The sequence below is a fragment of the Stigmatopora argus genome, chromosome 3 (assembly GCF_051989625.1).
Source record: "Stigmatopora argus isolate UIUO_Sarg chromosome 3, RoL_Sarg_1.0, whole genome shotgun sequence".
Lineage (NCBI taxonomy): Eukaryota > Metazoa > Chordata > Actinopteri > Syngnathiformes > Syngnathidae > Stigmatopora > Stigmatopora argus.
The window spans coordinates 15210162-15225474 of NC_135389.1; the positions used below are offsets into that span (position 1 = coordinate 15210162).

Genomic DNA, 15313 nt, shown 5'->3' on the forward strand with positions numbered 1-15313 from the left:
AATGGTTGAGCGCCTTGACGGCCTACATGCGATCAGATGAGAGGCTGCATAATGAGAGTACAGTGGGTCGATGGTGCTGGTTAATTAGTGCGACCTGATCCGGGGGCCATGTTGTTTACGCCGCGGCGTCTAATGAGCTCGGCCGAGAGGCTGCATGGCATTTGTCTGACGTGAAAATCATTGTCATGTTCCAATAATCTATCTGCAGGGGCTAATAATGCGCTCAATGGTAATGATAAGTAATGACCTCAGCACACTTTGTCCTATTTAGAGTCTTGACTCATGAATAAAACGATCCAAAGCACGCATGAGTCCCAGGGCTGTTTGAAATTTCAACTTGCTTTATTTATTAAGGTTACGTAGAGTTGGTATGGCGTGTGGCACCCTAACCCGTGTTCAGCAGATGGCGCTGTCTTGGAAAAAAAAGACTGAATTCTTTTTACGTCGGGTAGGGGGCCAAGTTCACACAAGTCTTAAAAGGGTATTGATAAAATTATCCATGTATTTATTTTAATTAGTAAGAAAACTGCCTCGTGTGTTGGTGTATACAACCAAATGAATTCTGCCTTGCAAGCCAAAGGTAAAAAAAAATCATTCATTCATTTTCCGTACCGCTAATCCGCACAAGGGTCGCGGAGGGTGCTGGAGGCAGCCAATAATGGGCGCCAGACGGGGGACACCCTGAATTGGTGGCCAGCCAATCGCGTGGCAGGTAACCATTCACGCCCACACTCATAACTAGGGGCAATTTCGAAATCGGAGAAAATAAAAAAATGTTTAACTCTCAAATAATACTAGCAAACAAACTATTTCCAAATAAAGACATTTGGTGTGTACAAAACAAGTCACCCCTGCCATGTGCTATCTGAAAATTCAACAGGGACTGTATTTTCATGTATTCACTAGCATTTACTGTGATATTTCAAATTTACTGGGCGCTTATTGCCATCAGTGTCAGCAAATGAGCAACAAATCAATTCTTTTTCTCAAACTTTTAGGGCCCCTTCTCCCGTTTACAGTGCACAAAACAAACAACAAAGCCTGATTACAGCCATTAAAGGAATTGTGTTGAATCATGCAAACATAATCAAGCGGAGTTCATATTTTGAGCATTCTTAATCTCACAAACCCTCTGGAGGACTGTTGCACTCTTCAGAGTTGCGCGCACTTTGTTGTTATTCGACTGGTCTCTTTTTGCGTGGAAGCTCTCCACCAAGCAGCCCAACAGTTGATCGTCTGTGGAGCGCGGCGATGGCGACAGGGCGCCCCGGAGATAATTGCTGTCCTTGGAGTTGAATAAGCTCATTCGAAAGCACCTCAGGCCGCGGCAGTCCTGGTGTGTGACTGCATATTGAATAATTGATTCAGGGAGGGGTGGTAGGGGTTCTGGGGGTTACTATCAGAGCTGAGCATAATGACTTCATATAATTAGACTGAGAGAGCGCGGGAAGGGGAGAGAGAGCTATAGTTCTTGAGGGGGTGGAGGATGGATGCATTGCAGGAAACAGCAGCCTCGACACGTGAAGTAGGAATGCTTGAGCACTGACATCAGCTCAGATAAGACGCAGCATTGGGAGGAGGAGGAAAAGGGGAACCAGTGGTCTCTCCCGTTTAAGAAAACAAAAAAGGAAAAAAAGCATACGGCAGTGGACGCGTGCCGCTTCACCTCCACCCGAAGAAGCTACTTTCATGCTTGACAAACTTTTTGTGGGATTGATTGCTTCCTCGGAGACTAGAGTGGAGACGACGCAGTGTTTGGAGAGAAGAATGGTGCTGGACAAGGAGGACAGTGAGTGATTGCCTCTTTATGCTCATTTTAGGAAGTGTAATGTGGTCACTGCATTTTTTTGCAGGCAAGTTCACTATGTTCATTGTTAAGCACGTTGCAGCTTTAAATGTCTTCGCGTGAGGTACTAGGGGTAATGTTGTGTGGGATTTTCAACTGTGATGAACTGTCCCTAAATAAGGTCATTAGAACTTTTACAATCTGAAATGTATCTTCTGTAGATTCTTATGCAGTAGTACAATTAAGTTCAACCAGAATCAGCAAAAATGAAATCAAAGTGAAGTTGTGCAACGAACATGTATTTTCTCAAGACCAAAAATGAAGTCAATCAAGACATTAAAAATCTGACAAATCAGCTCAATTAATATCCAAAGATCAGTTTTTTCTGATATATGTACCACTGATGAAAAAGATAGGGAAAGGTTTAATGATTCTATTAGTATTGCTAGCTGGCTATGTTATTTAACTTCTTATGACCTGGCAACCACGTGTAGACATCAAATATTTGGTTGTCAAAGACTACAATGTTACCTTTTGGACTACAAGGGTTGGGGTCCACTTATGATGTGGACATCATTTTTCATCATGTAAAAAGATAATTCTTTGTTTTTACACTCATCAGGTCCCAATTAGCCTAAATATCAAAGAGAAAATAAAAATGCATGCCTTGCAAGAGTTTGGGTCTAAGGAGGTTAAGGAAAGTCTAAAAGTTCCATAAAACAGTGGTTTCATCGATCATTTTGTTTATATAATGATTGTCCTCACTTGGGGCAAAAGTGAGCTAACTTTTTAGTCTTAGAAAATCTGTTTTACTTGACCTAAAACTAAAACTCAGTGTTGCCATAGTAAAAGATGATCATTGAAGCCATGGAATAACAAATATTGATTTAGGTCTTTTCCAATCAAAATCTGGAGAAAAAGTCTCAAAGGCATTTTTTTGGCATTTGAACTGTCATCATGATCTCAAATTTTGTGTCCTTGACTTTTTAGAAAAAAAATCTGAATCCAACTAAAATTAATGGGGAAAATTTTATATATACTACATTGTTCCGCATTGAGCAATCTGTAAAGCTAAGCGTGTCCCACACTAACTTCCCTGTGCGACCTGCGCAAAGGAAAAAGAAAACTTTGCTTCATACATTTCTATCCCTTTTCTACCTCCATTCCGTAGGCGTGTCTGTGGTGTCCTTCCAGTCCAGGGAGAAGCCTCGAGGCTGCGCCGGCTGCAACGGCAGGATCAGGGACCGTTTCATGTTGCAGGCACTGGACCGCTACTGGCACGAAGACTGCCTCAAATGCACCTGTTGCGACTGCCGCCTGGGCCAGGTGGGATCCACCCTTTACACCCGAGCCAACCTCATTCTGTGCCGGAGAGACTACCTGAGGTAACACAGAATTAGAATTTGTCTTCTTTTTCTATGGATACAAATGAATAGAAGAAATTGCTTCACTCAATAATCCCAACCCTCATAGTATTTACCCTGCCATTGCTGTTTCGACAGCTTGATGTAACTCCATTCCGCAATAAGTTAGGTTTATTTGACAACCAGTTTTGTTTATACAGGGTCCCACAGTTGATTGTATATTTGTGCATAAACAAGGTACAGGTAAATTAAGCTTGGAGTTAGACCAACTTTTGGATGAGTTCACACCAAATGATCGAGGAGTTGAGACCTTGACTCTGCAGTGTGGAGACCAAGACAAGACCAGTATTTGCAGAGAATAGAAGAGTTGAGACCAAGTCTAGTTTGAGTAGTATTGGGGAAGGTAGGGTTCTGTACACTGAAGACATCTACTCCAACCAAAAACCTCACAACGGTGCGGCAGAAAGGGCAAACAAAAGGCCATCAGGCTAACAGCAACATTATGATCCATCCATCAGTTAGCCCCATTTGGATGAAGGGGGTTAGTTAGTTGAGTCTACGCCAAATGACTGGTCAGCAAGCAAACAATGCACAAAAAGACCAATCTATATCAAAACAAATGAACAAAGAAAAAGTTATGACCGACATGCACATGAGTGGACAATGTAGCCTTCACTGCAGTCAACATGCATGCTTTGGGTCTGAATCATATCATATGAGCGAACCACTGTTCCATTGCGTTGCCCCATCCGGAAAAGAATAAAAATCCAAATTCCCCAATATAATAAGTCACTTTCCCCCATTTTATAAGCATGAAATCATAGCTCATCATCATAACACGTTGAGCAGTATCTATTATGGGATGGTGGTTGTTTCTCCGACGACCCCGCTGAGACTTCTTTGGGGAAATAACGAGCTCAGCGGTCAGCTGCACACCTCCTGATTCGCCGAGCTCATGTGCTGTCGGGCCTGGCGCGCACTCCATCTGGATTTGCTGGCCGCTAAGTCGCTCATTAACCGCACGCCGCACTTAGCCCAGCAAAAAGCCCCCTTTGACGGTTAAATTGGCCCCGTCGCCTCCCGCTTTCCTCGTCATGGGCCCGTCCCGGAGCTCTTTGAAGAGCGGGATTAGAACCATGTGATTTCTTTTAATTGGACCATTAGTGGAGAATTAGCATTGAGCCGCATAGCCTCGTTAAAAAGGGGGCAGAGGGAACAGAGCCCACCAGGTGCCGGTCGCTCGTTAGATGAGAACATGGCGGTCGTCGCTGCTCTTTTTGTTCACCAAGATTGCACGATGGCAAGCTCGCTCGATGACCTTACACGGCATGCTGGGACTCTGCGAGATGGTTTCCTTTTACGTGTCAAGTTCTTTAGTCGTTTATCTTCATGTGCCAAGCAGTGGTGACACTACTCATGAGTCACCACATCAGAATTTTCCAGCATATTAGCAGCAGAAAACCTGACAGATGATCAAGTCTTGGTTCGGTGGTTAATTTTTTTTTTTTAAATGGTAAAATATGACTATCGGAGAACATTGGCTGCCGTTGGGAGCGATGAATGTTCAAAAAATTTGAACTGTGGGCTTGCAGTGATTAGTCATTGTAGCAAATGCGCCAATAAATCTCCTTGAAGGATAGTACACAAAGCTACACCCACAAGATTTGGGAATTTCTTAAATTTAAAGTTATTTCTGTCTGATTTGGAAGCATTCTGTTCTCGCTCAGGCTCTTCGGCGTGACAGGGAAATGCTCTGCCTGCACTAAGATGATCCCCGCCTTTGAGATGGTGATGAGGGCGAGGGATAACGTTTACCACTTGGACTGCTTCGCCTGCCAGCTGTGCCGCCAGCGGTAAAGTTAGCATGGTGGCTTACGTAGTAAGCAAGAATTAGACTCTCATGTCTTGGGAGAAATATCCCCTAGAATTGTTGGCAAAGTTACCTTTCCCGCATTTAGGTTTTGTGTGGGCGACCGCTTCTTCCTGAAGAACAACATGATCCTGTGCCAGTTGGACTATGAAGGTGGCCATCTTAATGGTGCTGTTGAGAGACCACCACAGTAACTGGTAACCTAAACATGTTTTTCTTTTTTTGCTCTTTGTTTTGTTTTTTTTTGTCAATTTGTAGTCATCTATTTCATGTAGGTTCAAGAGGACCAATGAAAATTGTTTTTGGGACTTTCTCCAACTTGTTGGACTTCAAATTGAAACCGTGTTGAAAGTCACAACAACATATGGATGAGAAAGTGAAGATGAACAGGAGCAAGAACTTAAAAGATGGATCTCCAGCTTGAAGGCTCCAAGAGTCCCCTGAAAATAAAACCTTATTTAATGGTAAAAGCCAAATGTGGCACGCAAGAAGCAAACAAACAAAAAATGAACTGAGAATGTTTGATCCTCATTACCAAAGGCTTTTCTTTTTCGCTGAATGAACTCTATTTGCATAGGTTACCTAATAAATACAAAGCATGATATACTTTTCATTTAATTGTCATTCAAAACTAAGTATATGTTGCTTCGATGTGAAAAGACGTTTTGAACGTGACGTGTTGTTAAGAATCCTGATGCTATGCTTTGGCGTCATCTTGTGGTCAAACATTGCCATCGCATTTAGGTAGCACTTCCGGTTCTGTAAGGAAATCCAATCGATGGGCCGAGAAGCGACCTCGACGAGGTTACAAGGAGCCACGACCACTTCGTCAATTAGCATTCAGTGTGACTCTAATTGGTAAATGAAGTGTTTTCGCCGGGTGTCACCATGGTGATGTCCGCGTTCCAGAAGGTGACGCTGGCCACATGCGTGGTGTTGTGCGTAGCCCTGCTGCTTCCCAGGATGTTGTTATCTCGTGGCAGGAAGGATGCGAGTGGTACCGAAGGTAGGTGCGTCCTATTTATTTCCTTACCCTGACAAAGATGTTCGAGGGATACCAATTATTCTATTCCAATAAGTCGTGTGTGCTTCTGTAATGTGGTTGAGCGCTGATGCCTGAACATCCTTGTAATTACACTGTCCTCCCTGAAGAGGAGAGGGGCGCTAAAGAGCTCAGGAGAACTAATGCTCGACACAACTCTAATGATCAGCAAAAAATGTACGGAATTAGTGTATTCGTTGTTTTTGTAACCGGGGCTCTGTTAAGATCGTTTAATATTCATGTAAAGTTATTAGTTCTGTGTGTGCATGTGTATGAATTCATATTGTTTGTTATATTTTACTCGGTATGGAGGAATAAGAAATGAATAAATACATAACAATATTTTCATATATGAACTTCGTTTTCCTCCATGTTTTTAATGTTAATTATTTTTCAAATTTTAATTTAACTTTACATCAAATTATAATATTCATTTATTTGTAATTGATTTATCATTTTGATTGGAAATCTAACAACGATCATTTTTTTGTGTATAATCAATGTAAAATTGTGCCCTAATTGATTAGAATTTGGCTATAATATATATTTTTTTAATTAAAATTTGTTTTGTTTCTTTATGGAACATTAAATAATACAATGTATTTTCCCTCTCAAAAATGTGTAAAATCTATCCAGTAATTCCACGCCTATTCTTATTCATTTGAATTTTTTCACATGGCAATGTAACAAGTATTTAATACAGTTATGCAAAAAAAAGTGAACAAAAATCCAAGACATACCAATAAATAGAAAACTATGTAATAATAAATTAATCAACAGTAGATGAATACAAAAATGGAAGTGGATCATTTTGTAATTGTATTCTTCACATTGCTGAATGATAGTTTTATAATCATTGGTTCCATCAAGTGTTGTAGAGCACACAATCTTCAAAGGGATAATGTAACGGCTCGGTAAGGATGTTGAAAAGGTTGTCTTACATTTGTAGCAGGTCATTTCCCTCCCATGGTGCATCGTCACATGGCCCCAGAAGCCCGTGGACCGAGGGTGGGGTCCAGCTCCTCCTCCAGGGGCCACAAGACGGAGGCTGTTGTCGCCCGTGCCAAAGGAGCGGGAGCAGGAGGTGGGCTGGGAACGGCCGCCAAATCCAACCTGGCTGGACAAATAATCCCCGTTTACGGATTTGGAATTTTACTCTACATCCTCTATATCCTCTTCAAGGTGACTCTCGCACAGCCTACAACCAAGATACATACATCCTGTCGTGAAGTGACATTGAAAGCTCAAAATAAAACCATCACTTTACATGAACATTTTTTGCTGAAATGGAATGAGATTTTTTTTTAATCCTTGCTTAGGTCAGTGCAAATTAATAGCATTATTTGTATTTGGAAAATGCCAAAATAATACGTGGGGGATTTGTGCATAAATTGAGACGTTTACAACATTTCATTGGTATTATTACCAACGATGAGACTTTACTCTTCCCTCCATGCAAACTTGTTTTCATGTGTGTGTTCAGATCACATCAAAGGGGAGCAGTCAACCTCCATTGTGCAGATTCTCCTCATTGCGCTCAGAGAACACCAAGCGGAAGATCAGTGAGTCACGATACTCACTCACTTGCCTCCCCATGACTCGCATTATGAACTCACTCGAGGCCATCGACGGCGATAGACATCTGATCCGATTTCGCTGAGAGCGCCAACAGCGATCATTTTATGCCGGCCCCTCCCTGTCCAAATTGTCGTTATCGTCATCAATGGCAGCCAATAAATCAAAGAGCTAAAAACAAATCTTCTCCTCTTCAGCCGACTTTGAACTTCTTCAGCTACAGGAGAAGCTGAGGGAGACAGAAATGGCGATGGAGAACATTGTATCCAAAGCATACCGCAGCCCTGACAGGTGATCGCCATGACAACTTAAATGCTAACATGCCAGTGCTATGCCGCCAGCTAAACATGCTCTATCTGTTTGCCTATGCCGTAGAGACAATAGAGAAGTGAACGTTGACCAAGAGAGTCTCCTTCAACAGTTGACAGAAATTACTCGCGTGATGCATGAAGGCCAGCTGGTGGAGGACATGGCGAGACCCAACAGCCGACCACGGGAAGAAGGTAGGGAGCATCACCACTCCATAACAAAAGCAAAAGTATTATTATCTTATGTCACATCTACTATAAAGAAGCAGATTCTCATGACTCGAGGGAGCGGTCTGGCTGCTGCTGTCAACATCCTCCTTGCAGGAAAGATGACCAGGGCGACCATTCAGAGAATGTTCCCTCAGACGCAGACGGAGCAGATGACGCTGCAGGTAAAGATGAGACGCAGGAAGTTGGCTTAAATGAGATGGAGCAGAGGCAAGGTGAAGGCAAGGAGGAGCAGCCTGAGCTGGGTATGCCTGAGGATGAGCTGCCGGGCGTGCTGAAGGAGCTGGAGCTCACCTTGAAGATGACGTCAACTGTGGAACGAGAGACCGTGGCCCGCCTGGAGGCGCAAGTGGTGAACGGGGGCGGTGGACACGTACGACGGCGGAACAAAAGACGAAGCAAGAAGGAGACTCAGTGACACCTGACTTGTTTTGTTGCATGCCTGGGACTTCCTTGGACTTTTCTTGATAGCAAATGCAAATGGAGGTCATTGTGGTTGATTTTAAGTACATAAGAGGGTTAAAACCTTTTCCTCTGAGGACCAGGCCACTACTAATTCTAAAACTCACGTCACCCAATGCATTAAACTAATATGCACTTGTGTATCACATGTTCAGAAACAAAACATAAGAAATCAGTGTGAGTCAGTTAATTGAGGATGATTGTGATAGCCACCAAGTAGCCATTTTAGCTTTTCCTCCAAAATAATAAGACAAATATTGTTGCAATTTTAGTTGTTGATGCTTTCTTTCTATGGATAGATGTAACCAATCAGTATGAGTCATAGTAGCTGTCAAGGGTGATGCCTCCACCCCTTTTTTGTGACACCCACATTTTTTCTGTCATCTAAATTATTACATAAACAAGTTGGAAGATCCGAATGGCCTCCAGTGTAGTTTGAACACAATACATTTATGGAAAAAAAAACTGAAAATGCACAAAATTCCTGATGTTATATGGAATTGTTAAAAATGAAGCACGTATATCTTCTGTTGTGGATTATTAGGATGTTTTCTGTTTTGAAGATGGTTTGTACTTGAAACAATAAAGTTTTCTGTCTTTAATTGCATTTGACAAATATTGAAAATTGTTTTTCAATGTGTGTTTTAGATGAAAAATACAAAGTTATAAAATATGCGTAATTCAAACGAATTTACAAGAAACATTTGTGGTAAGTTTATGTCCCTCAATATATAACGAAAACGACTATAAATACACATCCATATAATGGTCTTAAAATAGAACAACTTTGGGTGGTGAGTGACTTAAAATTGACACTTACTTTTACTGTAGGTATGCGCGTTCTTCGTAAAGAGGCAACAATTTGAAAAAGATTTGGTTTGACTTCTACACTCATCAGCTAGCAAACAAATAACGCACATTCCCCCTACAGGGTGCTAATTATACATAGATAAACTAATAGAAAGCCAGGCACATTACTTTTGTTGACAGTAATTAGAGCCAGCTGCCATTTACACAGCATGTCTCTGTGGCGCAATCGGTTAGCGCGTTCGGCTGTTAACCGAAAGGTTGGTGGTTCGAGCCCACCCAGGGACGCTCGGGTTTTGTGACAGCGCAGAAAAAAATACGATGGATGGATTTTGTTGTCAAGACCCGGCTGTGTTATAGCGCGTCAATAATCACTGATTTAAGCGGCATATTTTATATTTTTAACCAGAATGTGATCATGATTTTCTTTCCCCAATCAGACAAGCACCTTTGAATAAACACATTAACACCAGGCTCAAATGCCTCATTTGAATTGTAATTTAATAGTTAGTGAGGATACTCAAACCCAGTCAGCTAATCAGTTATCGTTTCGTTAACATTCCAACCAAATCAGCTGACTATTTAGTTTTTTTTTAACATCCCCAGAAAATGCTAAGTAGTTGTATGATATCACTAATCTATAACAAATGCACAATAGAACAAGTGAGTTCAAAAAAGGGGACTTTATTTGTTGAATACAGGGTACATTCTACCCGTACAAAAGCACTCATTGACTGATGCTGGCAGAATATGTAGGGGATCGTATTTTCGTGGCACGTTGCTAACGTTTTTATCACAAACAGGAAGTTCGTCAGCGGTAGATACCGCCTCAGTGCTCCATGGGCTCGTCGGGTGCCTCTGGAGCAACGGCGGCATCGTCGTCTGCGGGGGCGGCCACCTGACCCGACGAAAATGTTTATCAGCAAACATCATTCTGTCAAAAAACAACGAGTGTGTGCTTGCATTGGAATATTAACAACATCATCACCTTTCTCTGCGGCCTCTCCTCCAGTCCCTCCAGGAAGGGGGCAACATCGTCATCATCATAGATGGTGAACTCCATATCCTTACCCACGATGCCAATGGAAACATTCTGAAACATGAATTATTAAAGAAATTGCAGGTTTTTTTTAAGCACAAGAATTTCAGGGGAAAAATACTGCAACGTTATACAAGACCAGTACGGTGAAGTTTGACGAGTACCTTGGTGGTAAGGTCCTGCTCAGCTGGGAGAGTTTCTCTGAGGGCTCTCAGACCATGCTGGACCAACTCATTCAGATTACCTGAATATTACATAACTCATTAAGAATAGAGGGTGAAAGCAACAAAAAAGATGAAGGAAATTAAGAATCTTACTTTTTCCAAACATTTGTGATGTTTGAAAAATAATCAATAAAATCAAAATAAAGTTGGGACCAGATGGTGCTTGCAACAGCATTGTAACCATTTTAGAAAATGGATCATGAACCATATTTTCTTAGCTTTTCAAAATGAGCATTAGTTTCTAGTGTGGTCTGAGGGGGAGCTCACAGTCTGCAAACTTGTCCATGCATCTCTCCAGGTAGGTGCGGGCCGACTGCGACCGTGCGCCTATGGACATGGCCTTGCAGTCAAAGTAGTTGGCTGACGGGCACGTCTGGAAGATGTGAGGACCCATGTCCTGGCGCACACAAAAAAAACTTTTCTAAACAACAAAACTTTTAGTTCAGGAATAGGCAAGCGAGTCGACTCACATCGTAGCCGGCAATTAGCAGGCCGACACCGTAGGGTCTCCTTCCGTATCGTTGTGTTGGGATTTGAGTTTCTGATCTTGTGTCAAGGACGACAGCTGCTCTTGTTACTATGAAACCAGTGTGCAAGAGCTGTGTAGTGACAATTAACCCAATCTATGCCATTGCCAACGACAGATGGCCTATTCATAATGACTGAAGGGGCTGGCAGGAATAATCGCTGCCAGCCCTCCAACCCAAAATGGACTGGATGCCTATCGTTTTCAATGGCGGCCAATGAGTTAAAATTATACGTGTGCTTCGACTGTAAGGATACTGCTGCCGACGAGATGAACGAGTCGTGACGTGGGCAGGGGGCGGTCAAATACAAACCTAGAGTCCAAACACTCCTGACGCATGAAGTTACTGCAAGAGAGAGAAAAATACTATAACTGTGTTCTGTGTTATTATGGCTGACCGTAAGAGGGCGGGGCAAAAGGCAATAAATGTCCATTTTGATCCAGAGTAGATGGCCTGGATAATAGGGACAAATAGGCAGCCTCTTTCAGATAGACGTAACCTATAAGTTGAAGTCCCCTCTAATGCATGTGACAATTGTGACTCACCATAACAGCCTAGCATCTGCAGTGAGCCCAGCAATGGAAATGCCGATGTGGTTGTCAACATTGAGAATCTTCTTCTGGTGGGCCGCCAGTTCTGACTGAGCTCTCTGTACATAAGACACAGTCGATCATGTGATTCTATTGAATTCATGTTTCCCTTGTATACAGATAAAATGCTTTACAAAGTCATTTATTATGAGCAAAAAAATCAAGAGCATCACTACACCTTCAGTGCAACAAGGACCGCCTGCGTTTTGGATTTGAGTCCCACAGTGGCAGATCCTTGCTTGACAGCCTCCATGGCGTATTCAATTTGATGAATGCGACCCTAAACATTCCCAATCAGTTTCACGAATTTAGCACAGAGTGAACACTTTTATTCTATACATAACCTTTTGGCGACTCAAAGACAGCTTACCTGCGGGCTCCATACGGTCACATCGTTGTCATACTGATTGCGAAACTGCACAAAATGACAAAAAGAGCACGTCAACAACAATGGGTCACAAAAACATGAAGATACTGAAGACTTACATAATTATCTTGTGTCGCCATTTGCTTCAACTAAAACAAACTGTTGCTTAATATACTCACCCACAATACTTTTTGAGTAAAAGGGCTTTATGTTACCAGGTAAATAATTCATTGTAGTAACACAAGACGCTTAACATTGGAAGGTAGGAACCACCAATGAAAATACAGCTGACAACAAAGTCAGAAGGGAAAACGTGACAATAACTGGATAAAAAGTAGTAGTCTAATATATATATATTAATTCTTCAGCTGTTATTTAGGGTGGTAGATGTCCAATCAGTTTTGATTAAGTGGAGTTAGAAGCGATCAAATATAGTAACTGTCGGTCCAAAATGCCTAAATTAAACAAATGTTCTGTCGTTTGAAAAAAAAGGGGAGTCACCGAGTTTTCATTTATAAATTACACGTTTATGATAGCTTTACTTATGAAGTGGTAAATTATAACCTTATTTGATTCAACCAAAAACGAAAGTCCGGTTAGGGACTACCCTCGCGCTACCATCTTAAATAGCACAAAGCTGAGCATTATCATCATGTTCGCGTGTCAGACAGCAAAACCCCACCTAAGTCTGCACAAAAACACGCTTTAATGCAAGCTTCGCCAAACAAAACAACAAAGTGAAAACGTTTAGGAGGCTTTCACGATGCTAACATTAGCTCGGGCTAAGCTGTTTTGCTTACTCACAGTACGCTCCAAACTTGAATAGCTAACTAGCTAATGTTAGCCATCGGAGGACAGGCTATTTGTTATATTTTCCCACAAATGTGGCCTAATGACATATCATATGTATAAACGTTGTAAATAACGTTTTACCAGGCGGTGTTTTATTTACACTGACCATATTTGCGTGGATTACGCGGCGCTTGGCTCCTTCTTTGCCGGGTGGCTCTTCACTCGATTGGTTTTCCTGTCTGATGTGACGTCACAGGAATACCAATCGAGCTTGGATCTGTAAACTTTTTTTTAATTCATTCATTTTCTGAACCGCTTTATCCTCACAAGGGTCACGGGGATTACTCTGCTATTATATTGAATTGCAATGGTATAAGCAGCCATTGTGAATGAATGCATTTGTTGTTACTACCACCAATAATAAAAATTAAAAAAAAACTTTCTATGACAGACAAAGAGTGCGACAGACAAACACTAGATGGCAGCACTAAACCTGAAAAAAAGCTAAGAGAATGGCTGTCATGTAGTGCCTCACATTCCTGAGGTGATAATTTGAATTCTGTCTACTGCAGCCTTCTCTCGCATTCCTCTCCATGGTTATTACACATATTCAAAGGACAAAAAAAGGAAAAAATATGAATAAAAATTGAATTGAATATACTTTTTAATAATACATTAATACATATATATATATATATATATATATATATATATATATATATATATATATATATATATATATATATATATATATATATATATATATATATAAATAAAACTTACCCTGCTATTTGAAAAGCCCAGACTTCAACATAAACATAGGCATAAACACTATCAATGTCTTTAGTTCTATTGTGTGTAAACAATGTGAATAATCTTTGTACACTTTTATTTTTATTTTGTTTCTTCCGGGAACTGGGTGACATTAGTAGTACTATTATCATAATTGTTTTTTTAAGGAACTATATTGACAATGAAATCATTCAATTCATTTCAATTCAATGTAAACATATAGTATTTGAAATATATATATATATATATATATATATATATATATATATATATATATATATATATATATATATATATATATATATTTTCATTTTTATTCTAAATTTTAATTAAAATAACATTCAAGTAAAAGATAGCATTTACTAAATTGTTTACATAGTCTGAAAATGTTATTTCTTAATTTTAAATAGTATTGTACTATAATCACGGGGTACTAACTACTATACTATTCTACTATAGTGTGTTTTGGGGCATGTGTCCAAATAATGATGTGATCTGTTGTATAAGATTTTCCCCAAATAAAAGTAGATTATAGATCTCTGACAAATATGGCAGATCAGTAAAAAAAAAAAGAAGTGGGCAAAATGGTCTGTCGACCTACGTCGCCATTACATCAGCATTGCTGCCTTTCCACCTTTGTGATTGAGATTGTAGGCACTGTGCTGAGATCAGCATGTTTCCTCGGAGGGGCCTCATTTAAATCTGCCAAATGACCCCCTCCCCTCTTTTTTTAATTTTTCAAATGGAGAGCAGCCTGAGTCACGGTGCGCAGTACCCGGCCACAGTGTGCGTCTCAGCTGGCACACATTGCCAGGAAGTGATGGAACGAGCCAGTAGGCAGGCTGGCGGGTACACCCCAGTCACGCTCCCATTTGTAGGACCATTCATGACTTCTTTGGAAATTATCCATACTAGATTCGCTTAACTTTTTGCTATAATTCCACAACATGAATGATCTGTATGATCATGTTTTAGTGGAATTGACAGTGATAGACGTCCAATCCATTTGAACTAGGTGGGCTTCAAAAAAGATCAGTTGCTCCCAAAGCTCCCCAGTTCAAATGGATTAGGGAGTTTACATAAAATAACAAAATTTGTGATAAATATTTGGAGCGGCCCGAGTGGTTAGTGCTTCGGCCTCACAGTTCTTCTAGGCTGGGTGAACATTCTAAATTTCCCCCAGGTTTGAGTGTATGTTGTACAGAAGATGAACAAATACAAAAATAGAAACAAAATATAGCAAATAATAGACACAAGAAGGACAATACATGAATTAATCTACTATCTTAATAAAGCTATTGAGATGGAGAAGGACAAAACATTAATTAATCTATTGGGATGGAGAAAAAAATCAATTGCCACATGGGTTTAATGCTGTTTGTGCTTTTGTTTACTGCTCTTTACTCAACAAAATTCCTTCAAATACATTTGCTGGGGGTGCTGCTGCATTTTTATAAGCAAACAATAAAAGTGTTGCTCGCATGTCTTACAGCTCTGCTCTGTGATTACACTAATTAATAATGACTGCAAACGCAAAGGG

General features: G+C 40.8%; 3 protein-coding genes and 1 non-coding gene across 8 annotated transcripts; 3 read left to right on the forward strand and 1 right to left on the reverse strand.

Moving 5' to 3' along the window:
- The first annotated feature begins 1445 nt into the window (after positions 1-1445).
- Positions 1446-5624, forward strand: LOC144071733 (rhombotin-1-like). Of its 3 annotated transcripts, none has more exons than XR_013299706.1 (5): positions 1446-1789; positions 2958-3171; positions 4878-5029; positions 5109-5173; positions 5279-5624. XR_013299706.1 is itself a non-coding variant. In XM_077597095.1 (5 exons), exons 1-4 carry the CDS (start codon positions 1690-1692, stop codon positions 5212-5214), a joined length of 546 nt encoding a protein of 181 aa, XP_077453221.1. In that variant the 5' UTR covers positions 1446-1689; the 3' UTR covers positions 5215-5217; positions 5296-5624. The 3 variants fall into 3 exon arrangements, 2 of the variants coding, with proteins under 2 accessions (XP_077453221.1, XP_077453222.1); XM_077597095.1 differs by having other exon boundaries at positions 4878-5003; positions 5109-5217; positions 5296-5624; XM_077597096.1 differs by having other exon boundaries at positions 4878-5003.
- Positions 5625-5767: 143 nt separating this feature from the next.
- On the forward strand, positions 5768-9242 carry ric3b (RIC3 acetylcholine receptor chaperone b). Of its 3 annotated transcripts, none has more exons than XM_077597092.1 (6): positions 5768-6026; positions 7012-7244; positions 7546-7624; positions 7835-7928; positions 8013-8140; positions 8209-9242. In XM_077597092.1, exons 1-6 carry the CDS (start codon positions 5909-5911, stop codon positions 8589-8591), a joined length of 1035 nt encoding a protein of 344 aa, XP_077453218.1. In that variant the 5' UTR covers positions 5768-5908; the 3' UTR covers positions 8592-9242. The 3 variants fall into 3 exon arrangements, with proteins under 3 accessions (XP_077453218.1, XP_077453219.1, XP_077453220.1); XM_077597093.1 differs by having other exon boundaries at positions 8212-9242; XM_077597094.1 differs by having other exon boundaries at positions 7015-7244.
- Positions 9243-9656: 414 nt separating this feature from the next.
- Positions 9657-9730, forward strand: trnan-guu (transfer RNA asparagine (anticodon GUU)). The gene has a single exon. It is a non-coding gene; the product is annotated as a tRNA-Asn (tRNA).
- A 376-nt stretch (positions 9731-10106) lies between these two features.
- psma1 (proteasome 20S subunit alpha 1) lies at positions 10107-13259 on the reverse strand. The gene is made up of 10 exons (XM_077596154.1): positions 13148-13259; positions 12193-12237; positions 12001-12102; positions 11778-11881; positions 11489-11577; positions 11176-11246; positions 10973-11102; positions 10646-10725; positions 10431-10535; positions 10107-10340 (listed from the first exon to the last, which is right to left on the reverse strand). The coding sequence occupies exons 1-10, from the start codon at positions 13148-13150 to the stop codon at positions 10272-10274; spliced, it is 798 nt and encodes a 265-aa protein (XP_077452280.1). The 5' UTR covers positions 13151-13259; the 3' UTR covers positions 10107-10271.
- Positions 13260-15313: the final 2054 nt, after the last annotated feature.

Bases quoted from the DNA above. Each gene is read 5' to 3' on its own strand.
- psma1 (XM_077596154.1), bottom strand. The intron at 12,103-12,192 runs GTAAGCTGTCTT...GGGAATGTTTAG, and splicing joins TGACCGTATGGAGCCCGCAG to GGTCGCATTCATCAAATTGA. The intron at 11,882-12,000 runs GTGTAGTGATGC...TCTTATGTACAG, and splicing joins CGGTCCTTGTTGCACTGAAG to AGAGCTCAGTCAGAACTGGC.
- ric3b (XM_077597092.1), top strand. From the start codon at position 5,909: ATGGTGATGTCCGCGTTCCAGAAGGTGACGCTGGCCACATGCGTGGTG. The intron at 6,027-7,011 runs GTAGGTGCGTCC...TTACATTTGTAG, and splicing joins GGATGCGAGTGGTACCGAAG to CAGGTCATTTCCCTCCCATG. The intron at 7,245-7,545 runs GTGACTCTCGCA...GTGTGTGTTCAG, and splicing joins TCCTCTATATCCTCTTCAAG to ATCACATCAAAGGGGAGCAG.
- LOC144071733 (XM_077597095.1), top strand. From the start codon at position 1,690: ATGCTTGACAAACTTTTTGTGGGATTGATTGCTTCCTCGGAGACTAGA. The intron at 3,172-4,877 runs GTAACACAGAAT...GTTCTCGCTCAG, and splicing joins TGCCGGAGAGACTACCTGAG to GCTCTTCGGCGTGACAGGGA. The intron at 5,004-5,108 runs GTAAAGTTAGCA...TCCCGCATTTAG, and splicing joins TGCCAGCTGTGCCGCCAGCG to GTTTTGTGTGGGCGACCGCT.